Source organism: Rhipicephalus microplus, chromosome X (assembly GCF_043290135.1).
Source record: "Rhipicephalus microplus isolate Deutch F79 chromosome X, USDA_Rmic, whole genome shotgun sequence".
NCBI classification, from domain to species: Eukaryota; Metazoa; Arthropoda; class Arachnida; order Ixodida; family Ixodidae; genus Rhipicephalus; species Rhipicephalus microplus.
In genome coordinates, this window is record NC_134710.1 from 443877137 (window position 1) to 443904695 (window position 27559).

Consider the following 27559-nt stretch of genomic DNA (forward strand, 5'->3'; position numbering starts at 1 on the left):
TCATATCTTGCAGATGATATACGCATGTTCACAGGAATCGATCCCGCGGTTCTATCTCGGCCGCAAAAATTTGTGCCAGTACCCCCTTAAACAGTGAGCCCGTAGTGAGGGCATGAATGGTGCGGAAGTGCGATTTCACCAAGCTTAGCTGGAGTACCACGTTAAATATTACTTGCAACACTTTTTTAAGTAACCACCCAATGGCTTCATCAAAAGAAGTTTATCGCCTCACAATTCAACCGCCGCAAAAATTTTGAGAATCCATTAAGTTCCACTGACAGTTCCCTCCCCCAACCCCCTACCCCTAACTACAGGTGTCTTGTTAACAATGCGTAGGCTGACAGGCAACAATGATGCTTGACAACTCTAGGGTTCAAATCCCGGCTGCGGCGGCTGCATTTCCGATGGAGGCGGAAATGTCGTAGGCCCGTGTGCTCAGATTTGGGTGCACATTAAAGAACCCCAGGTGGTCGAAATTTCCGGAGCCCTTCACTACGGCGTCTCTCATAATCATAGCGTGGTTTTGGGACGTTAAACCCCACAAATCAATCAATCAATCAGCTTGACAACTCTACAGTAATTTTGAAAAAAAAATATTTTTATGGTATTGGGGTGCCTTGACCGGCAAAAGGTCGACAACCCGGAAAGGAGGAGCGGTATACATCGCCATGCAGATAGCGTATTTGCGTATCGTATTTCCGTGACTCACTAAAACTCTTGTGTGTTGCGGGGCTCCTTTAAGGCATTGACGCGTGGGCTTGCAGACATCGCGTCGTCAGGAAACGCGTGCCATGTGACTTACCTTTGGCGAAATGGCATCCGCGTCTTGATATCGCCATCACGCTCTTGGCAGTGCTACCGTCTCGACGGAAGGCATTATGCCTACTTAGCGAAGAGCCAGCAGCCACTACACGTCCATAATGTCGACTTCTTCGAGTGGCAGCGGCGAGCCCATTCAAAGAGGACAAACTGTCCGGCCCACACGACATTTAATGGTGGCGCATCCGCCGCTGTGAGTGAGTGTAAGGCTCGTGTACCACGCACTCGCAGCTAGCGCTCGCCATTGAGGAGGTGACATTTTGTGGACATCAATTTAAAATATTTCTGTCTCAGGGAAAGTAATGGAAGACCTAGCCTGCATAGCTTGACCACCGTCAGTACGAAGCACTATACAAAAAGGCTCTCTAGCTTCAGGTGCTCTCTTCGTTATCTCTTCAGTTCTTCTTACTTTTCTTCTTTATTCGCAATTATTGGTTTTAGTTTTGTTTGCATTCAGATGATTAACCCGTAATCCCCACTTTCTGAGAACGATATCACAGGTTTGGCAGCTGAAACCTGCGAGTTCCATTCACTTCTTTTTACCAAGATTGCCCAAGTTTTCCTACCTAAAAAGTTCTCGTTTTCCACATGTCGCGGCAATATAACATTCGTTACATATTGCCACACAGAGGGCGTGCTTCACAAAATCGTAATTTTTGCGAAGTAGGAAACACTTGCTACGCCATTATTCGTCTATGTGTGGATAAGCAGGTACCTCTGTAAGGTATTATTTGCATTTTAGTGATGCTGCGTGATGAAGATAAAGAATTGCGACTGATCACTTTGTATTCGATAAGGAGCTTGAAATTGCACACTGATTGCATAATTACCATTGTCTGACACCTGGTTTTCCATTTATTATTCTGCCAAGCAATATTACATAGGTTAACGTGATTCTTCTCTGGACTTGACTCCTGTATTCGGTATTTCTTTTTCGAATGAGTTTTGAAGCACCAGTATAGCTGTGTTGAAAAACACGCGACTCCCACGCATAATGCCCGGGGTTGAAATTCCCTTTTGTACTCAATGTTTCTTTCCGCTTCATTTTTATGTCGGTAACGCCGACGCCACTCAACACGCAGACGCTAAGAATAGCGCTCTAAAAGCACTCAGCCAAGCCAGAGTTGTCGCTAGCTTTAACCGCGTGGCATGGTGTGGTAGTTAAAAACAGCGTGAAATGAAACATAATAATTATTGGGATGTTTCATTTCACGCTGGTGAAACAAAACGTTCGAAAATACAGACCCAGGAATTAAAACACCCTACTTCCCCGAAAGCGCTTCTGAAATACTGAACAAGTGATCTTATTTTGGTAAAGTATATATAGACCCGAGCATGCCTATTTGGCACTGCAGTTATTGGTAGAATACTCTCGACCCAGACGTCAGACTGCCAAAGCGGAAGTGAGCCATAACTATCGTGATTATGAGGCAGTAGTGGGAGACTCGGGATTTATTTTTATCATCAGAAAGTTAGCGGCAAGGTTGGCATGCGGCGCGCGGAGGTTTTATACGGCCCCCGGCACGTTATGAAACCCACCCCCGCCCTCGTCACCTCTTATCTGAAGGCAGACATGGCACTTTTGACCTCAAATGATGTTTTTTTTCTTGCAACGTATGGTTGTTAATTGCAACCTTGTAACATGCATGCAGAAAATAAACATAACTTCACTCCGTCTTTGTACATTCTTGTCGATTCGCAAAATTTTCTCTGCTTGCCTACAGAGTCCTTCCCCTCCCTCATTTCAACTGGCCTATACGGCCCCCACTGTGCCGGTTTTATGCGAAATGGGCTCTCCGGCTCAAAAGGATGGCGACCTCTAGTCGCAATATTCGCAATATTTTTCTACTTGCCTGAAGATTCCTGTTCTAAACTGGAGCATGGGTTCTCAAACTGGGTTTCGTGGAACCCAGTGGTTCCGTGAAGGAAGTGCTATAGGGTTCCACGAGCTGGCAGAACTATAGTGCAACTCGCTCCGGTTATACTCCTATTGGTAGCTAATCTATTTAGGCAAGCAGATTTGCATAGCATTTTACGTTTAAAGGGGACCTGCAGCACTTTTTAAGCATGGTCAGAAAACGCTACCAAACGGTAGTAGAGGCTCCCGACAACAAGTGAGCCAAATACTATAGCACAGCACGTGGCCTGAAATTCACGATAAATTATCGAAGTCAGCTAAAAATTGCGTTCTCATCTCTCGACAAATCACGGATTGAGCCCAAAAATCATTCGTAGTATGTTCAATGTTCAAATCAGCCATTGGCTGATTTGAACATTGTGCGCTCGGTCTTTACAGAGATTTCCGAGGGAGGCCACGAATTGTCCACGCGTACATGAGTGATCACACTGAAAAAGCCGCGCATTCGAAGAAAAAGAAGGAAAAGTCCTCAAGGTCATGAGGTGCTCGTGACGTTTTTGTTTGCGCCTGCCATCCCTCCCTGCTTAGCTTCCAGTGCTTTCGTCGGGACGATTGAAGAGAGAATGCAACTGCAGCATGTGACGAATCTTTGTAACTCCACTGGCACTGAACGGATTTTAAAAATTTTTGCGATGTTTAATTCATGAGGCAAGAAGCTCTTCCAGAGAATTCATTCCATGGTCACTTGAAAAGTGTTTCAGGGCTCCTTTAACGAAGTCAGCGCATGCCGCATCCACCCATGGAGTGTGTGCTGGTAGCGAGATACCTGCCTCACATTGTAGCAGCAATAAGGACTCTTCGTCTAGTGCGTGGTATGAAAGTTGCACTATATGCTGACCATTGGTCAAAGTCGCGCGGAGCGCTCGCAATTTATGCTTGTGAGCGTTCAAGCAAATTCAGACGACATCAACAGGCACCTCGGTGCTTTATTCGTGGTTCATTTATAGGCAATCAGTACAGGCGATCACGTGGGGCTGTTTTCGTGCACGGCGATTTGCCGCTGCGCTTTTTCAGTTTCGTGATCAAAATTCGCAACGAGCGCTTTGTACACATAAGAGGCGTCGCTTCGTACTGGTCGTAGGCTACACGAGAATTTAGGCTTAGCTTTACCACAGGTGTACCGGTCGAAGGTCGTTTCGCATTGTGACTGTCTCCATCCTTGTTTTGCAAAAAAAAAAGGCAGGGCTCTGTATGTGCGGCGTTTTCTTTGCTTGAATACAATTGCTTACGCTACCAGTGAGAGGTGGGCGCGCGCTTTACGTATCTCGTGAAGTGACGGGGGTGGGGTTCGCAAGTTTATGTATTATCGGGGGACAAGCAGAGAGTTCTGCGGAACTCTGCAAAAGCCGTTGGGGATCCTTAGCACCAGAAACTTTGAGAACCTCTGATCCACTACGGCGTCTCTCATAACCATGTCGTGGTTTTTGTACGTTAAAACCCATCAATTGTAGTGAATAAAATTCTAATCACCACTGTCTAACAACGTTAGGCCTCACTACCACTCCTCGTGTTGATCGTAGTTTCTCGGTTATTCAAACGACGTCTTTTGTATGTTGATTGTTTTCCTGTAAACGGAACCACTTCCCGGCACGCAACACCTGTTTTGCATCGTCATCCCACACCTGTACTCCTCAGCTGTTTGGAAAAATAGCGCAGCTGATTCAGTCAAAGCACCACAACCACACGCTCGTGTAGAGCCACGCAAGCGTTTCGGCATGCGAACGATGTCCTCTGTGGCACATGTAGCTTTGCGCAGCGTATGAGGCTCCTTTATAGCGTAACGGCGGAGTTTGGGGCCCAGAAAAGTGTTGAAGGACTTTGTTAATGTCTAAGATAGATGACAAGTTCGCATGAATTGAAAGGCTTGAAGTGACAATACAGTGTTAAGTAATGGTAAGTACTAAGTTGTGCTAGACTGGGGCCAGCGTGCTCTCAAGGCGACTTGGCCGTGACAAGGACAGTTGTGTATCTAAATATGTGGACCACGTCTTGGTGACGTAAAGAAGTTGCTTGTGCCTTTTAATTACAACCTATTGAGACAGTACTAATTTGGGCAACTGGCAGCTGTGAATGCATAATCCAGCGGCAAAAAAGATTTTTTTACTGAGACAGTGGAAAATGCTCGCGTGCAGTGACTCTTTTCATATTTGCACGACTTCAGCGCCATTTTTTTTTCTTTATTTTATCGCTTGTTACTCAAAGGTCTCTCGTGGCTTTATTTACTGCAGGATGTGTCTTTTTATTGGCCAATATTTAAAAGCAACAATTGTTTACTAAACACATACGACAATAATGACTATTCTTGCGTTCTATGACGCTGAATATCTGGATATCATTCAGTTTGTAGCTATTGCCCCGCTGCGGTGGTCTAGTGGCTAAGGTACTCGACTGCTGACCCGACGTTCGCGAAATCAAATCCCTCCTGCGGCGGCCGCATTGTCAATGGAGGCAAATGTGCTGTAGACCCGTGTGTTCTGATTGGGGTGCACGTTAAAGAACCCTAGGTGGTCAAAATTTCCGGAGCCCTCCACTACAGCGTCTCTCATAATTATATGATGGTTTTGGTGTGTTAAAACCCCACATGTCAATCATCATCAATCTGTTTGTAGATATTTTGTTTTAAAAGATAAACTGGCAAAGCCTAAAAGCCAAATTGAAGCTAAGAAATCTCATACGAGCCCATTTATTGGCTACGGTCATTTCTACGATCGGGACAGACAGTAAAACACCGCAGTTACCTCTGCTTGAGGGAAAATCGATGTGGTCTGTTCATCCTTGCCGAGAGTGCGTGTCACACTTCGCCGTCGGAAAGTTAATGCTGTTATTCGTCCCGTGCTAGCCGCCTAAGGTGCTTGCATGGCAGCGTGATGACACATATGTAAGGACATATTTCGCCGCGCACACAAGAAAAAACGAATACAAAATAGACACAAGTCACTCGTGCCGTCCGTCCGTACGCGAGTTTTTTTTTTTTTTTTCGTGCGCGTCTCAAGCTGCGGCAAGACATTTACTGGAGCAATTACGAACTAGGCCAAGAAATAGTTGTATCAAGACAGCTGCGACTGCGGAAACGCCTTTCTCGCGAGGCGAAGCCTTCGGCCACGTTGCAAGCAGCTGCGGGGGAGTAGCGCGCAATACATCGAAAGGATTAAAAAAAAAATGAGCAAACAAATAGCGAAGGATATATCGGGGTGGTCCCCACGCGAAAAGCCGTGTCGCGTCGCGCTGGCCGGGCCCGTCGGCGCCGCTCGCCAAGGTCGCCCAGTGCGCAAGGACCTGGCCCACGCATGCCACCCTGCCTTATATAGCGCTGTGGTGCTTCCTCTGCTGCAGCGCCGGCGCAGCGACACTACGGCGGCCTAACCTTGGGCGCTGCTGCGTTTGGGCGCGAATGTGCGGGGACGTGGTCGGGCCAAGTTGTACTACACCCCCATGCCTGTGCAGAGGGCACTTGGCTTGCTGTCGTTTCCAGATAAGAGTAAAGGCCTCGAGCTCATATGCATGGATGAGAGGGGTGCGCCATATAGGCCGCTCTCTTTCACGTCACGTTCGTTCTTATTTTTTTTTTTCGTTTTTAGCTCCTCGATGGAGGGCTGGTGGTTCTGCAAACCTGATGGTGATTTCTAAAATAATTAATGAGAGAATAGGTCACATCTAATAAATATCTCTGGTATCGCGCAATGCAGCGATGAACCATGGGAATTGTCAGTCACGTAGGTATGCGCCTGTTATAGGACGAGCTGGTACACGTGAGCGGCGTACAGAAAACTTGCGTTAGCTTTCTTCGCACTAGCATGCGTTAGTTTTTTTTTGTTTTTTTGTGCTTGCTATGCATTGTCACGTGCCCCGAAAAAGTGTTGAGCGTCTTCGGCGACGGCAATTGATTGATATGTGGGGCTTAACTTCCCAAAACCACCATGATTATGAGAGATGCCGTAGTGGAGGGCTCCGGAAATTCCGACCACCTGGGGTTCCTTTTCGGCGACAGCAAGACAACTTTGCTATAACTGCGGCTTCACAGAACATCGATGAATTTCAAGCACTTAGCTTGCCGCATGCTTGCCAGCGTTGTGTTCTTACACGATAAATGCAGTGCTTGGTGCGATTACTTGACCGCGGCAAGTGTAGCCCCTGCCTTTTTACGTGCCTTCGGTGTTCCCTGGAACATGCTTTCGTTGCTATTTTTCACCACCCATTTTCGGTTTGAACGCCTGAATTCTTCAGCACGCCGACATGTCCGAAAATACAAAAATATTTGCGTCTAACTACACTTAAACGCAAAAAGCACTGAATTCACCGGTTTTGCAACGGTTCCAAATGCCCAAGGTTATCGCGGGCACGACGCAGTGGCTCGGCCAGTCGAAAAAGCAGAACCTGCTAAATCCCTACACTGCAGTGGACAGAACTGTGCAATCCGAGATGGCGAGAAGACCCAAAGTGTGTTCTTCACAAAAATAAATGAACATATAAAGGCAGGTCAGTTGTGAAGTTTAGGACGTGTAAACTATCGAGTCGCTTTACTGCTGGAGACGACGTCAGATTCATAGAATCAAAAACTGGAAATGGCCACATTTAATCCCTTTCATGGAGCACTTCATTACAGCAGTTGATGACCGCATCGCGGCAGTTAGCGGTCACATTGCCTGCCGCACATGGAGCTCAAGTCTTTTGTGAAACTGCGGAAGTCCTAAATTGTTCTCACTCTAATCATGTCTTCCTTAAAGACTCAAGTCTCCTTTGAGGAGATTAGCCATCATCAATCAATCATAAATCAAACAGAATTTTATTTTGCTTTAGACAAGACAGATCATGGTAACTGCAAAAATAAGGGACAAGGGAAGGAAAGCTGCGCCTGCGCAACATGGCTTAGCTCTGGTGACCCACACAGTGGAAATGAACGGACGAAACATCTTAGCAAATATAGCTAGAATATATGCAATGTTATTACCAAAAGCTGTTGTGTAATCGGCAATGCTGTAATGAAAAAAAAGTAATACAGGTTTTCATTTGAAATCGCTTTTGCGAAACCGGCTAATGTAAATTAAAACATCAGTAGTTCTAATACGCTTAACAGATCTAGTAAACTTTCGGTAGTAATGGAAGTAACATCAGAATTTCATTGGTTCAGTTCATTTAGTGTGGTTGCGAGTACATGATCAAGTTTTTTTATTTATCATTATGCGTACGGCAGAAATGAACGTGGCATGGTTGGTGAGGGTGACACCTGAAAGGATAGAAAATTTGATTTGATCGATCATTTGCTGATGCTTCGAAAAGCTGTGTTCTTCCTAATGCAGCTTTTGTTGTTGTTGTTTTTTTATTTTCTCAGTAATAATGGTTTTATGTGTTGTGAACCTTCACGATTCAGTATTTGTGGAATAAATATGCTACATGTTTTAGAAATCACTGATTGGTTGACATGTGGGGTTTAACGTTCCAAAACCACCATATCAATATGAAAGGTGCCGTAGGGGAGGGCTCCGGAAATTTAGATCACCTGGGGATCATTACCGTGCACTCAAATCTGAGCACACGAGCCTACGGCATTTCAGCCTGCATTGAAACTGCATCCGCCGAAGCCGGGATTTGATCCCGCGATCTGTGGGTCAGCAGCTGAGTACCTTCCATTATAGACCGCCGTGGCGGGGCTGTTCGAGAAATGAGCAGTTTTCTATTGAAATAGTTCTTTTTTTCTGGACCAAGAGTATTGCTGTAAGTCCGAAAATATCAAGTATCCCCGTGACATTGTGCACTAATGTAAGTGAGAGTTGACGAGGGTGAAAGGTAACACTTTTAATGCTAGCACGAAAAGCGTGACGGTTCAAGTGTAATATATCGGCTGACCTACCTAATATTGGCGATAAAGTTTTCACATGTTAATTGCAGGGCATATTCACTGAAAAACTTATATAAGTGGGCATCCTGCACGTTAAACGAACGTGATCTGCCAACATATTAAAATGTCTGCACGCTTTTGCACTGGCGCCACTGATGGAATGATCGCGCAGCCCATACCAGATCTCGCACACGACCACCAGACAACGTAACCTTTTTTTTGTTTTTTTTTTAATGTATGTAGCACTTCAAGCTTCGACAGTGGTTATTCCTACACAGGAAGTGGTCGGCGTGAGTGTTTGGTAGCGAAATAACAACCGCGCGAATGAACAGTGTGGCATTTTGGACAGTGACTGCTATACATCTCGTAACATGCAGCGGGCACAGCAAGTGGCCATTCGTGCTGCATCCGTGGCATGGGGTCAAGAGTGCTAACAAATTTAGTACTGTCTCTCTTATTGCCGACTAAAAACGCGATTAATTATTTACGCACATAGTAAATGTTTCGGAAACAACACCTCTCCGAATATCTTTGAGTTCCATTACGGCACGGTGACTGTTCACACTCTGCTATGTTGTCAGAAACAAGTAATACAAGTTACTCCGCTGAATAACGCCCCGCCAAGGCATTAGCACACACTGGACTTTTCGGCAGTGATGTGAGGCGTGCTGTTTAGTCGGTCCTTTCCTGCCGACGATGATGCAATGACACCGCGGTGAACCTTTATATATCATGATACACCGTTTTTTTGTCGTTTTTTTTTTTTGTCGTGGTCTTGCGGCGAAATTTTCTGATTCAGATCCAACAAGAGAAATCTGCAGCACAGCCGAAGCAGTCCTTCTCAATGTCCAGGGGGGTGGGGAGGAGGCAACACACGGGTTACGCTGCAGACCCAGCAAAATTTTCGCCGCGAACGGGCAAGTAGGACGCATTGTTGCATCACTCAATGGCGTCGGCTGTACGAAAGACGAGCGTCGCGGGCTTCGTGGTTCTCGTGTTATAACGTCTCAACTTTGTGCAGAAGCCGACCGCGAACATCGATGCATCCGCGGAATCGACGCGAATAATCTGACCCGTGTCGAGGCGAGAAACGGCGGACGGACAAGCGGGGCTTATGTAATGTATACATAACTCACCGGTTTCACCCGCGCGTCTCGAACGTCGCGGTCACGACCAAGTGTGCGCTCGCTGAAACGCACATACATTCGGAAAAAGCGCACAATCTCGCAGCCGCCTCCGCGCGAGCTTGCCCGCTACTCCGAAGGCCACTGCAGCGCTCGGAAATCATACGCAGTTTCCTCTCATTTATTTTTTTTCCTGAGGATCCAAGAGCACCGGCTCTATCGCGACGCTGGAGTGCGCCGGGAGAGCAAAATCATGCGCAACGCGGGAAGCCTAACTTTCGGGCTAGTGCATCTGTGCTGGCGGCTCTTGGTCGAGTGGGTCGTTCCGGGTAGACCCATTTGCGTGTCCGTATCGTGCTTCGATTTCCATTCCGCCACCCCATCTCGGCTAAGAGATGACGATGCCTGGTGATCTATCCTGTGTGTTATGAACAATTTAAGAAACAAATTAGATAGACAAAAAAGCGTAAAACTGTGCTAACTGCTGTGTGCTTGGATTTTTTTTTACTTTTCCCTGGTGTGCTGCGTGACAACGCTTCGTTATCTGGGTATACACAAGCGTAACACCGATCTTTTTTGTGTTGATGTGAATGTGCTAAACGTGAGTTTGCCATAAATCGCAGGTGTACAAATATGTAAACTAGTATTACTCCGTGCATAGCAACGTACGTCTTAGAACTCAGTTCAATTGTGGCAAATTGCAAATACAGTGTTACGCAAAATTATGTGACTTTTTGTGGCTCAACCTCAAATCGCTTACAAGACGCGCGTTAACACCACTTTAACAGAGCCACTTGACAAAATTACGGACAATGAATATGGCTAGACCACGACTAAGAAAGTGAAGAAGTAGGTGTATGTTTGTTCACGATTTATAAAATATTAAAATTGACGTAAACTGGTTTTCCACAAAAGTTCCGCCTCGGCCACGGTGCAAGAATACTTTAAGTGAGCGAACGCTGCGGAGCGAGCGCTTGGCGGGGAGGGACCGACTATGTTCTCGTTTGCGGCGTGCCGATAGATGGCTCACCGGACTGAGCAGCATTGAAGCCCCTTGATCTTGGGATCAAGGGGCTTTAAGGACCGTTAAACCCCTATACTACGTAAAAGTACCGCTATCTGCTCTCCCCCTTGCCGCCTCCTCTCTGGCGCGTTGCTTTTTTTTTCTTTCGCTTGCGACAGTGGTGCCCCCTGTAACGCGCCACGAGCTTGCTTTGGCGGGGAGAGGAGGAAGCGGCGCAGATCAAAAGAAGGTTGCACTTTTCCGAAGGCATAGGGGCTTTAAAAACCGTGGCTGACTGCTGGCGAATTCCCCAAAGCACATCGGGCACGTGGGCGACGGTTTCCAAGTCTGAGGAAAACCGGGTAATCGTGTGATATCAACCAGGCGACACGCATACAGCGGCGCCGCGAAAGAGGGGGTGATAAGGAAGGAGGTTGACGGTGAGGCGAGGTTGTTGTGGCGACGATAAATGAGCACCGCTACTTTTCTACCTGACGGGGCTTTCCTACGCCGAGAAGGGGCGAGGGGAAGCAGGGGCCTTTACCGGGGCAAAGTTTGTAGCGCCATTTCACAGGCTCCTAGCGAAGTAGAACATTATCGGCCAGCGGAAAGTCTCGGCATTCACCCACATAAAGTATTCTTGCACCGTGACTTTATCACATGGCAGTTTTCTTATGATGAGGTGGCAAAACAAAACATTGCTATTTTACTGTGGCATGTTAAGGTTGATAGATATGTGGGGTTTTAACGTCCCAAAACCACCATATGATTACGAGAGACGCCGTTGTGGAGGGCTCCGAAAATTTAGACCACCCGGGGTTCTTTAACGTGCTCCCGAATCTGTGCACACGGGCCTACAACATTTACGCCTCCATCGGAAATCGGCATGTTAAGGAACGCTAGGTGATCAAAATTTTCGGATCCTTCCACTACAGCGTCTCTCATAATCATATGGTGGTTTTGGGATGTTAAATCCCACATAAGAAGCAATCAATCGAGATGTAATTCCCGGAGAACTAATATATATCTCATTTATGCACAAAAGTGCGTTCCTTCCTACCTACGAGCGTCTACGTTAAAACATGAAAAGAGTTTCTAAAAAAGCCCCTGTATAAAAACCACATTTATCTCTGAAAGCCATCGCATGCCCTTTTTTGTTAATACAGCCATCAACACATTTTGACAAGTCGTCAGGCGGCAATGTGCAATAGAAATCTTCAATATCCGTACTAAAGGCTTTGCAGCCGTCGGCGTTCTGTTCTGAAAGGAACTGAACTAGTGCATGTAAATTGAGCGTACGAAATGGGTATTAAAAACTCAATAAGGTTAAGCAGGCCCCGCGGTGGTGTGGTGGCTAAGGTACTCGGCTGCTGACCCGCAGGTCGCGGGTTCGAATCCCGGCTGCGACGGCTGCATTTTCGACGGAGGCGGAAATGTTGTAGGCCCGTGTACTCAGATTTGGGTGCACGTTAAATAACCCCAGGTGGTCAAAATTTCCGGAGCCCTCCACTACGGCGTCTCTCGTAATCAAATGGTGGTTTTGGGACGTTAAACCCCACAAATCAATCAATCAAGGTTAAGCAGCTCTGTAAATAACGGTAGGTACAGCCACTTGTCAAGTGCCCTTTTCTTTAATCAATAGCTCAACAAGGAATGTCGTTCTTATGGGTTTGAGATGAAAAAAAAATTTAAGTGATTTTGTTTTTCAACATCACAAGCTGTTCTGTCAAGGGTAAGTCTTAACAAAAAGTCGACTGCGCGTTGCCTAACCAGCGATGATTTGAGTGTAACCGTCCCTAAGTTCGTTCTAATGGCTCTTAATTCTTTTTCTGAGAATATGCCATGTTGCTAGACTACGGAATACTCTTCTTTATCTCGAATTACTGGCCTAGGTTTCTTCTCCCGGTTGGGTACAATCAGGGCAGTTAAGAAGCATATCAGATCTCTTGATACTAGCAACGCAGTCTGAAAAGCAGTGTGAGCCCGTTTCTTGAGCAAACAGTCTGGTGATTGTGCGCAGCCAACCTAAAAGGTCCATTGGTTTGAGGTTCGGCTTCAAACAGTATTTTGGGCCTCTCGCGTTTTGGAGAGACTATCATCTAAGAGAGCTTCTCTAAAAACTAGCAAGCTGTTCTGCGGCGAAAAAGTAGGGAAAATGTTCATCTTACATGGTTGAAGTTCTTGCATAGGAATTCGCCACGCTGGTTACTCATCCAGTCGGCGTACAGCTGCTTTTGGCGGTGATCGTCACGTGGAGTACAGCAAAGTACCTTGAGGTACTCCTAGTAAACTTTGACTTGACACCGAGATTCCGCGGGCACTGTGGCAGAAATCCTTCCGTAGCAAGGTTTCTGACTGGGATAGGAGGTGGCGATCAAATAAAGCTTGCAGCGCACTCTCACACACGCACGGCACGCGAATTCTTTGTGCGTCTCTTCTACGTATGTGTGCGCTGTAAGCTATTCTCAGGGCATGCGGCGTAGATGCCTGCAGAAAGCCACATGATAGTTGACATTCAGAAGGAAAAACTCTATTCTTAGAAAACCGTGAGAGAGTGCTGGCACAGAACAAACAATTAGCTATTCAAGAAGCCAAACAAACAGGATTGTTCAGATGAGTGGGAGAACATGCAAGAGAGCTTAGAGTACTCAAAATAAAGCGTAGAATAGCAGTGAGTGGGACGAGTTTTACGTGGTTGGTACGACTGTTTTATGTTGCTCAAAAAGTAATGCTGACAAAAGAACAGGCGAGGTTATAGAGCATGTTTTTAAAGTACGCAGTCGCCTCGAAAGTTTGAGCCTACTTTATAAAACAGCAATATCCATTCCGTCGATAATGACAATATTATTGTCCTGATAATAAACGCCCCAGATTTTAAGATATGCAATAAAGCACTAGGCTTGAAACAACAAGACGTGGGCGAGCCTACTCCGGACGTAAAATTTTTGTTGCGTGCAGAACGTTTTGTGAACAATTCTTTAGCACGATGCAAAGGTGACGTCTTTGGTTTCGCTCATTCTCGTCATGTTTAGATCAACAGTGAATTGTGGGAGGATATCAACTGCATTACTCGATGCTTCGATGGAAACTCTTCACGACCCTCACGCATCCATATAGAATCTATTGAAACTTATGCGATTCGCACAACTAATTCTTAAATATTGTGGGAAAATTTAAAACTAAATAAAAATCAAAGGGCAGTTGTCGACGATTCGCATCTCCTTCTTCCGCGATTAATTCTTTATGTGTGTAAATTACTAAGGGGGCTTTTAGACGTGCGTTTTATTTATTTTCCTTCTTTCGTTTTTGCGAAAGCAGGGGTGAGCAAGATGTGCTTGTGAGTTTTACGCTAACTTCAGTTGTCGTTTCAGGTACTTTTTCGACGAGGATGGAAAGATTTGTTTCAGCGACAATTCTCTTGGCATGCGTGGTAAGTGAAGCTTCCTTTTTTTTTCATTTTCAAAGTGCGCATCACCATGCTTTGTTTCCCGTATTTATCCTGTGAACGTGCGTTACACCACTGCTTATTCATTAATCCAACACCCAGCGCATGTGAGTGGTTGGTTCTGACACATGAATGTCAGTGTGACAGGAAAGCGTATCTAGCTTTTAGAGTTTGCCTTGAAATAGCTGACGCCAATTCTTGTGATGGCAAGTGGCAGGTGTATTACTTTTTATATTGAACTGAAAAACTCAATACACGCACTGTATCATAACTATGATCTCTTACGTGATTTTATATGCCGTAAATACTGTAAGGAAGAGTGCATTATGAAGCAATATTCTAATAATTGTTTTTGCCTTTTACAAAAACTTCCAATTATACAAGTGGGAAAGGCTACTGGAGAACAAACTAACCATAAAATAAAAGCCGATAATGAATATGTTTTCACGTGACTGTACTTGGAAACACTGTGGCCTCCAAGTTGGCGCCACGAAATTCCAGGAGGTAGTTAAATTTTACGCCCTCTTTTTTGATAACAAATAAAAGTATAAAAATGATTCATTAGTGCGAGCAGTCCTCGTCGTCGTCGTACTCAACATGATCATGACTACATCCACTGCAGGACAAAAACCTCTGCCATGTTCCACCAGCTAACCCGGTTTTTTGCTATGTGCTGCCATGTTATATGCGCAAGCTTCTTATGTACAAACCTTACTTTCTCTCTCCCGTCGCGCGTTTGCCTTTTTTGGAATCCAGCCAATTACCCCTATTCACCAATGGTCATGCTGTCTACGTGCTACGTCCCCGGACCATGTTCATTTATCCTTCTTGATTTAACAATAGTTATGAGGGTATTATATGTGATTTTCTTCACACTCGTTTTTCCCTGTTATCTTCATTACATGAGACTGACAAAAAACTTGGCCCCCTCCACCCAAAAAAAGCCATAGGAGACATTGTTTGTGGTTTATTGATTATATTGTTATGAGTATTCCTACGATTGAAAGCAATCAAAGTGGACAAGAAATCACCTTTTCTCTCGGTGACATCCGAACCCACAACCTTTTTGTCATTCGATGTTATTATACCTATAATTTTCTTTTTCAACTTTCGCTACGTCCTCCTCAATTTAAGTTGAACCCTCTTTGTAAGCTTCCAGGTTTCTGCTCCGTAGAAAGTACCGGTAAAACGCAGCCGCTACAAGAGAGAGAGAAAAAAGCAAATGAAACTACGGTGCACCAGGTTAGCTGCCCTACAAAAAGGGAGGTTTCTCCCTTCCAGCCGTTATGAACCTTCCTTTCGAGAGATAGGGATGATTTGATAATTCTTACCGAGTGTGCTCTACACCATTCTCATTCATCTGGTTGATTCGGTCTCATGGTCCAACTCGGTGGTCACTACTTGTCTTAGGCAGACGTATTCCTGAACAACTCGCACTGCCTCGCTCCCAATCATCAAGCGCTGTTCTTGTCCGAGACTTGCATATTCCTGTCGTTCACTGCATATTATTTTCAGATATACTGTTCTGCCTTTCTTGTACAATTCAGTAATCAAGATTTGCTATTCCAGTTCATTGCCGAGTTACTCACAAATGCAATGTCATCAGTGAATCGCAGGTCGCTATATGGCATTCTCTTTTAAGCAACTCTCCTAATCTAATGCCTTGCGAACGTCCTTTGTAAGCACGCAGGGCACTAGGTATGATTGCGTGTCCCTACCACACGTTCTTTGTTATGGGTATTTGTTCTTTATGGATCACCATGGTGACTGTGGAGATGCCGTGGAGTTCCTCCAGTAGTTCCCCCAGTATGTATGCATGGTTCGTCGATGCCTTGGTTCTGCTGTGCCTGCATGCCTGCGCATGTGCTTCGCCGTGGTGGTCTAGTGGCTATAGCACTCGGCTGCTCACCCGCAGGTAACGGGATCGAATCCCCGCTGCGGCGACTGCATTTTCGATGGAGGTGTAAATGCAATAGGCCCGTGTGCTCAGATTTGGATGCACATTAAAGAACCCCGGGTGGTCGAAATTTCCAGAGCCCTCCAGTACGGCGTCTCTCATAATCACATGATGGTTTTGGAAAGTTAAACGCTACATATCAACCAATGCTTGCTCATATCTCGATCGAATCAAATGCATTCTAGTAAAGTATGAACGCTGCGATAGTGTACTGTAATACTGAGAGCAGTATTAAATGAAAATTTTTTAAAGCATTTATTGACGTCGCTGGAGCTTTGTGCCTGCCTAATCCAGCTTAGTAAACGTAATGGTCTTAGACTATCTCACAATTCTGGCTTTCAGAGTACTGTAAGTTAAAGGACTTCATTACTTGTACACTTATTCACAAAGGGCCCGCTGTTTTCGGTAATGTGAGTGGGTGGGTGTTCTGTCTCTTCTATACAGCTTATTCCTATGCGATGATGTGTCAGTGCTCTTTTCTTGCTTGAAAGTTGCAACGAAATCCTGCTTTTCAGGATTATCTGCTCTTAATTGAAGCGTACGCTGGTACAGCCGCATGGTCACTATATAACATGACATTTGTTGATTGAAGACGGCACATTGGCAAGGCGACAAGCAAGAACAAAACGCGCGCCTTTTTGGCAAAGGGGGCTGTCCCAACAAAAGATCCCATCTGTGCCCCTCTGATCGCACTAGCGTGAACCACGGCGCAGTGCAATGAAATGAGATATAGTTTGGAGGCCCTTTATGACTGAGATGGCTGATGGCTTTCAATTTAGGCAATGTTTGTGTTCAGGCTAGCTCTGTGGGTGAACTTCAGGGGCATGAAAAAATTTAGCTCACACGCAGAAAGACGAGGTCTGTGAGTGCCGATCGCGCATTGTTCTTGCTACATTTAATGACACCAAAGTGAGATTTTTTTTTGTTTTATGGGAGTTCGGCAGGACAAACTAGGGGAGTTTGTACTCCTCTTGACGAAGAAAAAAGATTATGTGAAAGCGACTCATCAAAACTTCCTTACCGATTTTTTTTAAGTCTTCCGTGATTCCTCGAAAAAAACACAAATACCTTCTTAGAAAAAACACCCCTGTTACGAAAATGTACTTTTCGCAGTTATGACAAGCGGAGCTGACGCCAGGTTTGGCTAAGCCGCGACACTTTCCTACCTCACTTTTACGTGTACCTTTTTTGCATTACTCCTGACCCAAGGCGAAGCACGAAAAGCAAGAGGGCAGTGGCCGACTGTGGAGACAGGCCGTTGGGCGCCGTTATGTGTCCTGAAGCCTTGGATCGTCGCGAAGAACAAAGACGCCCAAGGCAACCGAGCGCGAAGCCCGACCGACGCCCCCGTTATTTGTGGCGCGCAGTAACAACCACTTTCTCCAAAAGCAGAATGTCTTCTCTCTCGAGAGAACTTAGAGACCATGCAGGACGGCGCTGACGATTCAATTTGCCGCTGTCACTGGAGGGCGTACGGCTTGCAATCCCGCATCCCACAATGATGGAAGGAAAGCGGCGGCCACGGTCGCACGAGGCGTACACCCGCGTGCCTATTATGTCGTCTCCTCTTGACCTTCAGGCATAGACATCCATCGCTCTCTCGCGTGCAAGGCCTAGTTGCTGCGACTTGCACCTGTGTACAAACCTCTCGATGGGGCTAACCTGAGCGTATGCACAGTTGTGTGTACCGGTATTTGATAGTTCTAGTATACCGGACTTAGCAGGATAGCGGGATCAAAGTGCGCATGCGCGCATACGTACGTTACCGCTTATCGTAGCCGCGCAATTTACATGCCAAGTTAGCGTGGTGTACCTAGTGGACGTAATGAAGGCGGCACTTTCAGACGCCCGCTTCGAAGTGATTTTGGCGTACTTGTTCAAAAATTCAGTTCGGCCGCAGCGACTGCTTAAAATAGCTTCGCTTGCTTTCAGTTACTTTCGATAAGCTAGCGTAATTTTTGAGATAGATTTCTACTTCGAACGTCTCTAAACCTAACTGCAACATCAGTGTAAACAAATCGGCAACAAAGCTTTTTTGCATCTGGTGTGGGGTTCATATTTATTTACTTTTATTATTAGTAAAACAAACTTGTAACAATGCTTAGCGTGGTGACGCAGCCAAAAATTCTCGTTTCATTCCTTTTCTCTGTTCTTTAACTTATCAACCCTTCAATAGGTGGCACCATCATCCCAGTTAAGGTACGCAAACGCTATTGTCCAGAACGAACGTTTGCTGCATGGTAACACTAATAGAGAGTTATAGTTTACCGTTAGCGTGATAGCGCAGGTTAAGGGAATGGCGTTACCGTGCAGCAAATGTTCGTTACGGACAGCATCTTTTCGTTTAGCGGGATAGCGTTTACGGAGTTTACGTGCCCCATCTGGAATAGTGGTGCTACCTATCGGATGGTTAATCAGTTGAACAGCGAAAAGGAGCAGAAAACGAGAAAGAATGTTTACCTATGCCATTGCGCGAAGCATTATTACAAGTTTATTTAAGTAATAATAAAAGCAAATAAATATAAAGCAAGCACCACACGTGAAAACATTCATGTTGCCGATTGGTTTACATCGATCTTGTAGTTAGGCCTAGACGCGTTCGAAATGGGAAGCTATCTATAAAACTGCGCCAGCTTGTCCGTAATACTCGGTCATCGAAATTTACTGAAGGCAAGCGAAGCCACTTTAAACAGTCGTTTGCTGCGCACAAAGTGAATCTTTCAATAACTACGCCAAAATCACTTCGAAGTGGACGTCCGAGAGCGCCGCCATGTTGTACGCACACTACGTGCACCTGCGCTATTACGGTAACGTAAGATCTGAAAAATAGCGTACGTACGGTAAGCTGTACGGGTAACGTACGTATCTGCGCACGAGCACTTCGATCCTGCGGTCACGGTACGCCTAGTATCCCGGTAAGCCCGGTATACTATTCCCTTAAACCGCGCCTAGTATCCCGGTAAGCCCGGTATACTATTCCCTTAAACCGCGCTATCAGGCTTACGGTAACTTATAACTCTCCACTGTGCCACTGCTGCTGCGCGATTTCGTCGAGGGCGCGAAGCGAAACAGGATATTGCAAAAGAAAAGAGAGAGAGAGAGAGAGAGAGAGAGAGAGAGAAACTGTCTTTCCTCCTATTGTATATCGCCGCCTTGACCCCTACATGGCAAAAAATAAATAAATGTCCTGTACGCGTTCACTGAGTGTGTGATTGGGGTAGGAGGGGGGGGGGGCGGGGGGCGTTGATACGGCCGGCATGGACTTGGCTGACTCCCTGCAGCGCGAACAATTGCGTGCGCTTAGCTCCGTAGCACACGGTCGAGCACCAGCGGCGATACGAAGACGGGCCGCAGACGATGGAAGGCAACGCGTGACCTCTCGCGGACAAAACGCCAAACCACACGGGACGAGCGTCGCGCTCGTCACGAGCGCGTGCTCAGGCCGGCGTTGGCGGCGTTGTTCCGCGCTGGACTGCTTGTCGAAAGTTGCTGCCGGCTGCACCGGGCACGGACACACTTCGTGCCATGAGTCCGCGCGTGAAGGTCATCTTTATCGCATGCTGAGGTATTCTCACTGTTTTTGACCAAAGGGGTGAGGGGCATAAATAAAATAAATAGAAGGCAGAAACTCAAGAGGAAGCCATTTTCCTTCGTGGTCGGCCAGTTGCGAGTGGACGATGACAGATGATGTTCACGCTTGCTTACTAGTGCACACCACTCGAGCACGCAATGTCTTGTCCCTGTGGTGTAACTGCAGCCAGAGACGTATGTGAGAGAGAAAAGGACGGTGTAAAGAAATGAAAGAGCTACCTCGAATTGTTGCGTGTGAAAGACGAGATCGCTGCCTTTTCTTCTCAACGCGGTCGGGAACGCGGAAGGAGACGAAGAATGATCGAAAGCGTGCTGGATGAGCGCCGTGACAAGCACACGCTGGGGCGCGAACGTGAGAGTGGTGGTATACGCGACTTACATGAGTCATTTAGCTTATCTTTTGCCTTGCATTGCTGGCAAAGTTCTTAAAAGCGAAATTGAGGGTTGGCACTTTTGTCCCTCGCGTCTGTTCCATTTCAAGGAGTCATCTCCATATGGAGATTGACAAAACGAGGTGACTTTTACGCAGAGGAAACTAGCGTGGGGACTCATTATATTCGCCTGTGCAGTCCACAGGGTCAGTTTGCTCTGTTGTAGATTGCGTGAGTGGAAGGATACGAATTGCCGCTTAAACCAAAATCGTACGAAAGAGGTGCGCACAACTTCACCAAGAAGCTTCTGCCCAAGTGAAGCTGCTGTGCACCAAAAAAGAACACAGGAGGTCATCTAAAAAAAATGATATCCCTACTGTGAGGCAGTGTGCACTCCGAAAACAAAAAAGAAAGCCTTAACAGAAATATTGAGCAGCAGAGGAAAGTCATAACCTTAACCACTACGAAAGGAAGTAGCCTTCGCTGCTGATTGACAGTGTAAACACCACGGCGAAAAAGTGATGGAAGGGGTATACGCAACAAATTGTGCGCTATCTACGCACACCCTAAAACACCAAAAAAAGTTTTTCATCGATGAATCCGCCCCCTTCCCCAAGCCTACCCATTTGGTTTCGCCAATGCAGAAGCTCAAAACCACAGCCGGATGGAACCACAGGCCCATCTCGATCACGTTTCGAACAAACCTTGCGCCTCGTCATGGTATACAGAGCAAAAAAATTAACATTTCAAAAAAGTGCCCCCCTCCCCCCGAAAAAAATGAATGTCTACGCCCCTAGAGCCAACCAATAATAACCACTTCCATATACCTAATAACTCCAGAGTTTTTTATGCAAATTTTATTCAGTTATGGGCATCGCAAACACTGAGTTGCTAATTTCTTTCGTTCGAGTTGTTCTTCATGTCAGAATCAATAATAATGTAAATAGTAGAAAGGTTACATAGTGATAAAATAATAGAAGGAGGTATTGATGTCAAAAACTGCAGAGGGACCTCCTTTTCAAAATAAATAGGCAATATTGGTTACAGCATGTAATACATACTCATTAGAAAACGTGAAAACGGAAAAGATTAAAGTTCAACAGAAACAGATTAAACTGGAAAAAAGTGCATACAAAGTAGCTACAACGAGGTCATCGATAAAAATTTCAAATTTTCTTTTTTTCCCCGCACCGTAACAGACTGGAATGATTCATTGTAGCATTTAAGCGCATTGGGATCATTGCTCATTGTAATTGCATGACTATACTTGTTTGCTCCGTTTTGTTGTTGTTTTATTCTTCCCCCACCCTGCTTGGATCTGTACAAGGTCTGCAGTATTGAATAAAGAAAGAAAGAAAGAAACAATACTCAATGAACAAGGTTACAAAAATACCTACAATTTCGACATTAAAATATTATAATTTTACGATTAGTTTTGTTTTTATGAATGTTTAGTTTTTTTTTAATGGGTTTGAAATTCCAAACAGTGAAAGATGAGAAAAGAAAACTCTGCTTGCCATAATTAAAACTTAGTTTAGGTAAGACAAAGCTGTTTTTGTGTGCAAACCTTGATGTAATATTATTTGTTATATATGATTGAAGTAAACGCTGTCGCATCGCCTGAAGTTAATTTCATTGAACAAGAATTTGATAAGGCTATACATAACCAGTTTCGAAACTGAAAACGTGCGGATAGATTGTGAAAGATACATGGCTTTATGATTAAAAGCGCTAAACGTAATTATGGCAGTAGCTTGGTTTTGAAGTACTTGTAATGTACTTTCCCAACACGTAATGCAGTGGTTAATGTGTGAATGGACAAATGAAAAGTACAACCATAATAAAATGTCATGATTGGATACGTATCACTTAGATAATTACAAAATGAACTTGTTGGAATAGAAGTCGATCGAAGAAATAAAGGAGCGGTTCCGGGAAGTGCCAAGTGGTTTGACGGGAATAAAACGAATTTTGTTTTCGATGCGTTCTTGTATAATTTGTTATTTTCTCACCATCCGAGTTTATTTTGCACGTCTTTGTTGGTGTTCGACGTGAGTGTTGTAAGTCTTCGTTGATGACAGTGGTGTCGTCGGCATGAATTATACATTTAGAAACGGAGAGACAGTTCGTCAAGTCATTCACATATAAGAAAACAGGAGAGGGCCTAGTATGAAACCTTGGAGCACTCCAGTGTCGTTGAACATTGTTTTCGAATAATACCTTAAAATAGTTACTACATCTATCGTGGCTTTTAAGTAGTGTTGCAGCAAAAGTAAGTCTGGTCCAGTAATTCTTAACTATTGAAGCCTCTGCAAGAATATTTTAAGAATTTATTTTCTCAAAAGCCCTAGTTAAGTCTATGAATACCGAAGCAGTGTACTGATCCTCGTCAATCTCAAGTTTCCATTCACCTGTCAGTGCAGAACGAGTTCAGTCGAGTACCATTGGCGAAAGGCGTACTATAGTGGTGAGAGAATAGTAAATTGTGTTTATTAATTAGCAAAACGCTTTTCAATAACTTTGCTGAATGATGGTAACACACAGATGCGGCGGTAAATGGAAATTAGAGAGCGGTCAACACCCTTCTTGAAATTTGATGTGATCCTGCTATGTTTGAGCCCAAAAGGGAAACTTGATTGAAAATGTGTAAATCCGTGTTTGAGTGACCACGCTCGCCAAACTTTGTCATTTCCGACACCAGCCATTCACAGTATTGAGATATAAGTGGAAATCAAGAACTTCAATCGTCGTTTATATTGCACTAGGATTATTATTATTATTATTATTATTATTATTATTATTATTATTATTATTATTATTATTATTATTATTATTATTATTATTATTATTATTATTATTATTAATATTATTATTATTATTATTATTATTATTATTATTATTATTATTATTATTATTATTATTGCACAACAGCTGCGAATGCGTCGCTGCTCCAGATTTCATGTCTTCTTACTGTCGTCTCAGCTGGCTGCATAGTCGCCTGCATTTCTAATGGCGTTTTTACTTTAGTACTCGTTGGTTGGTACTCGGAGCGCGTGGCTGGTGAGAATGGCGGCGTGGGCGAGAGCGCTCGTAATACACTGCGAGTGCATCCGGTAGACTGTCGTTTTGCCCCGCCGCTGTAGTCTAGTGACCTGCGGGCTGCTGACTTGCAGGTCACGTAATCGAATCGCGGCTGCGGCAGCTGCATTTCCGATGGAGGCGAAAATGCTGTAGGTCCGTGTGCTCAGATTTGGGTGCACGTTAGAGAACCCCAGGTGGTCGAAATTTCCGGAGCCCTCCACTACGGCGTCTCTCATAATCATATGGTGGTTTTGGGACGTTAAGCCCCGCATATCAATCGAATAAGTAATTCTTTGAAATAGCGGGAAATGATGTAGACACAGCGCGTGAAGTTAGCTTATCACTTTGCAAAGTTCTAGTTCTCGTAAATTTTCTCGCGAATTGAGCGACAGAGCAAGCGACGCTGCGAAAGCCTGCAAGTGTAAAACGCGCGGAGGTAAACTGGACTGTCACAGCCTGAGGATAGGTGGAAGGACCGCCTCCAGATTCTTTGCGATTTGTCTGCTCTCGACAGTCGTGCTGGGTGCTTTTCGTTCTTGACCACGAGGACTTCGGCGCTACTGATACAAACTGTAGGCACAGCACTCATTAAAAGTTCGTCGTGCGTCTTTCCCCGAGCGTCCGAATGTTCGCTGAATTTCGCCAGTAACTTTAACTTTTCCACCAAAAACCAGTGGCAGTAAAATCTACTTCCTGAAACAGGAGACACGGCCTTGACGTCATGGAAATTGGCAAACGCAATTGGACAGGGTGAGACAGAAAGTGCTGCTGGGTGAGGTTTCATTTATTTTTAGGTTACAAGAAACCATAGTTGGACAGCGATGTTTATTCATTTCTGATGCGCGAAAGCTGTTAATTCATTACTGAGCATTCGCAAAGAAATGTTTACAAATAGTCCGTGCTAAATCAGCGGAAATATTGTGAACCAGCGCCACGTCAGTTGCCACAAGTGTAGGCTGCCCAGAGTTGCACGCTATGAATAGGAAATGTAGTTTAACGATGAGTGAGGGAAAATGATTATTTTTTTTCTTTTGCCGTCTGCAAAGCACCGCGGAGTTGACAAGCTGATACTATAGCGATTCGCTATGCTGGTGTGTACAGCTGTATACGTGCATTGATTGACATGATGAATATGCGCGGTTTTCGGCCGCTATGTCACACGGTGTTCAGTGCACTCGATTGATCTCTTCTTCCTTTTCAGCTGGCGCCATTCGGCCGCTGCCAGGAGGGCGTCCGCGACGACAGCCACGTGGAGAACGTGGTGCACAAGGCGGTCGCGGACGAATTCAGCAGCGAGATCCTCACCAACCGCACCAGAGGTAGGCGTCCGCCAATAAAAACATGAGAGTGACGCGTCGTCGTTTCAAGTATTTCCGAGTAATGGGATTTTAGACTGACGCATCAGATCTTTCCTAAACATGCAAAATCTGGATACGTTGTAGCAGAGACCGGCCGCATCGGGCAACAGTAGCTGGTGCTTTAGACAGGACGTAGTGGATGCATAGGTGCGCTGCTGCAGAAAGTCTCTATGCTGCTTAAATGCTTACTGCTCAGTTTTTTTTTTTATGCGAATGCATCTTAGTCAGGCTATGTCAGGCGTCCGGCGGCGTCTGCGTGCCGGCAGGTGTTATCTCTGCGCTCTCACTTCCTCTGCCATAGCAACAGCTGTGGGCGCGCGCACTTATCCTCGCCCCTAGCAACCGGGACAGGTAGTGGGGGCGAAGTAGTGGAGAGTGAGTGGACAAGAGAATCGCTCTCTGGCGTGTGACATCGCTCGCATCGCGGAATCTCGGCGGAGCACCCGCGTGTGTGGAGGCAGAGTAGGAGAGGGTAGGTGCCATGGAGGAAGAAACAGAAAGCATTGCGTCACATGAGTGAAGTCCACCTTGTCGGCTCAACACGTGATCAAAACGTCAGAGCTTGCGGTAGCTTTTAGTACTCTTGGTACTGTGCCGCCTTTGAAGCACCTGCGTGAGCCAGCCAGTCTGCGCTGAACCAGCGCGTTTCGATAAAACCTACCGGGCGCCGTACTCCGAGGTATCGGCAAGTCTGGTTTATTGCGTGATCTCACGGCAAAAAGTCACGTGTTGGGCCGACTTTGATAGCTTCAAAATGAGTTGGCTTGCCAAGGCTGGGTACGTGACGTCATGCTTTCTCTCCTGTGTTTTTCCTTCCTCCACGGTAGGTGCAGTGCCTCAGCGCTCCTTTTCCCGCCGTTCGTTCTCTCTCCTCCCTGTGTCCCACTCTCCCGTCGGCTCGCTCATGCGTATGTGTAAACGCTGTGAAGCGCGCGCCTCGCTATCGACCGTTCGCTGGGTGATGAATGTGTAAATGAATGGTTACGGTACGAATCCTCGTCTTGTCATTAACTTACGCCATAAAAATTACTACGCCGTGTACTCTCGGCGCAAGAAATGCACTCGCATTTCCCCTCGATTCGAGTCCGGGAGGAGGGGGCAATTTTTTTAATATGATGAACCTTTACCATCGCCCTTGGAAGAGGCCTCCTGACTTTTTATGTTTCTTGTTAAGCATTCGTGTGATGCCGTTGGTTTCTTGGTTCCTCCGAGAGCTTCCTTGCTGTGGCATTAAGTAAGGGTCTCTTTCTGACGCCATACTTGTCGCCTTTCAAGCCGGCTGGCATCGTCCTGTCGTATTATTCGCTTCCGCCGCTGTGAGCGGTCATCTGGATGGCGCAATTGCGTTCTTATCCTTGACGCTGCTGCAGAACTGCGACATGCCTCAACATTTTCTTCCCCCAGACCGAGCCTTCCAATTGTGTCGGATTGGCATCCGTGCCACTCACTTCATCGTCATAGCGCCGCTGCCGCAGTTTCAGCGAGCCGGCGCCGGTATAGGCTTCGGAGGTCGCTCCTCCTCGCTTGACGGTAGGCCTAACGGCGAGCTTAGCGAGGCGCATGCACGGCGTAGTCGAACACCAAATATGCAATAACATTCTTCAATGTTCTTTTGCAGCCTCGGAAATGGTACCCACAGGATTGTAATTCAGTCTTGACTTACAGCCTGAAACGAGCTTTAGTGCCAGTATATTCTAATAAACTAGCCATTTGAACTCAATAAACATTTTCGAAACTTACCTTATTACGTCTATCGATGGCATCTTTAGGATGCCGAGCAACTTGAATACCTTTTTATTTAGGCCCTCTTGTACGTGTTTGAGTTAGAGTATTTATTTATTTATTTATTTATTTATTTATTTATTTATTTATTTATTTATTTATTTATTAGAATACCCTCAGGGCCCGTAGGGCATTACAGAGGGGGTGGGTACAACATATATAACACACAAGAAAAAAGACAAAATAAAGAAACAAGTATCAGATGCGCAAATCAGGAAGGCAACATAAGTCAACTAAAAATGTATAAGAATTCAAGCACATACAAGACAAAGATAGATAATGGAAACTGCGTATAGTTACAAGCATTGCTGAGAAATTGCAGTCTTGAATAACAAAGGGTCTGTTATTGATACAACGGAAGAGGGAAGGTGGTTCCAATCGGCGGCTGTTTTCGGTAAGAAGGCTGCTGAAAAGAATTTGGTGCGGCAAAACGGAATGGCAACCTTATGTTGATGATCAATGCGCGATGAGTGGTATGACGGTTGTGAAATGAGGTCTCGCTTCATTGATGGATTGTGAAAAAATATCTTATGAAAAAAATGCAGTCGCGCCAGTTTCCTCCGGACAGTTAAATTGGGTAGGTCAAGGTTAGATTTCATTTCTGATATGCTAGCAGTACGGGAATAATTAGAACAAATGAACCGAACTGAGCGGTTCTGAACAGATTCTAACGCGTTAATTAAATTTTGCTGCACGGGATCCCATATAGCGGACGCGTACTCAAGCTTTGGGCGAATTAGTGATCGGTATAATAGAATTTTGAGGGACAGCGGAGCGCGAGAAAAGTTGCGGCGTAAGTATCCTAGCGTTCGGTTAGCGTTATTACAGATGTAGGTAACATGCGTGTGCCAAGATAGATTGTTGGTAATGTAAACGCCGAGGTACTTATATGAAGAGACATGCTGGAGGGGAACGGCGTTAATTCTGTAGGTACAGGGGGGAGAAATAGATCGCCGGGTTATTGACATGCATTTAGATTTGTTAGAGTTGAGAGTCATAAGCCATTTATTGCACCAGGTTGAGACAGTGTCAAGGTCTCACTGTAGAAATTGGTTATCATATTCATTGTTTATTTCGCGGTAAATTACACAATCATCTGCAAATAACCTTATAGCGGAGTTAATGCTGTCTGGGAGATCATTAATATATATAAGAAAGAGTAAAGGGCCTAATACGGAACCTTGGGGTACGCTGGATGTTACTTTAGAAAGAGGTGAGTTATAGCCATTAGTTGTTACAAACTGAGTGCGATTAGTCAGAAAGCATTCAATCCA

General features: G+C 45.4%; 1 protein-coding gene across 4 annotated transcripts in view; it reads left to right on the top strand.

The window, feature by feature from the left end:
- LOC119160880 (uncharacterized) overlaps positions 1-27559 on the top strand; it is a 386912-nt gene that overhangs the window by 347426 nt on the left and 11927 nt on the right. For all 4 annotated transcript variants that reach the window (XM_037413152.2, XM_075880569.1, XM_037413150.2 and 1 more), the window contains 2 exons: positions 14072-14130; positions 24347-24464. In XM_037413152.2, coding sequence (XP_037269049.1) covers positions 14089-14130; positions 24347-24464 — 160 coding nt within the window. In that variant the 5' untranslated portion in view covers positions 14072-14088. The remainder of the gene's footprint in view (positions 1-14071; positions 14131-24346; positions 24465-27559) is intronic.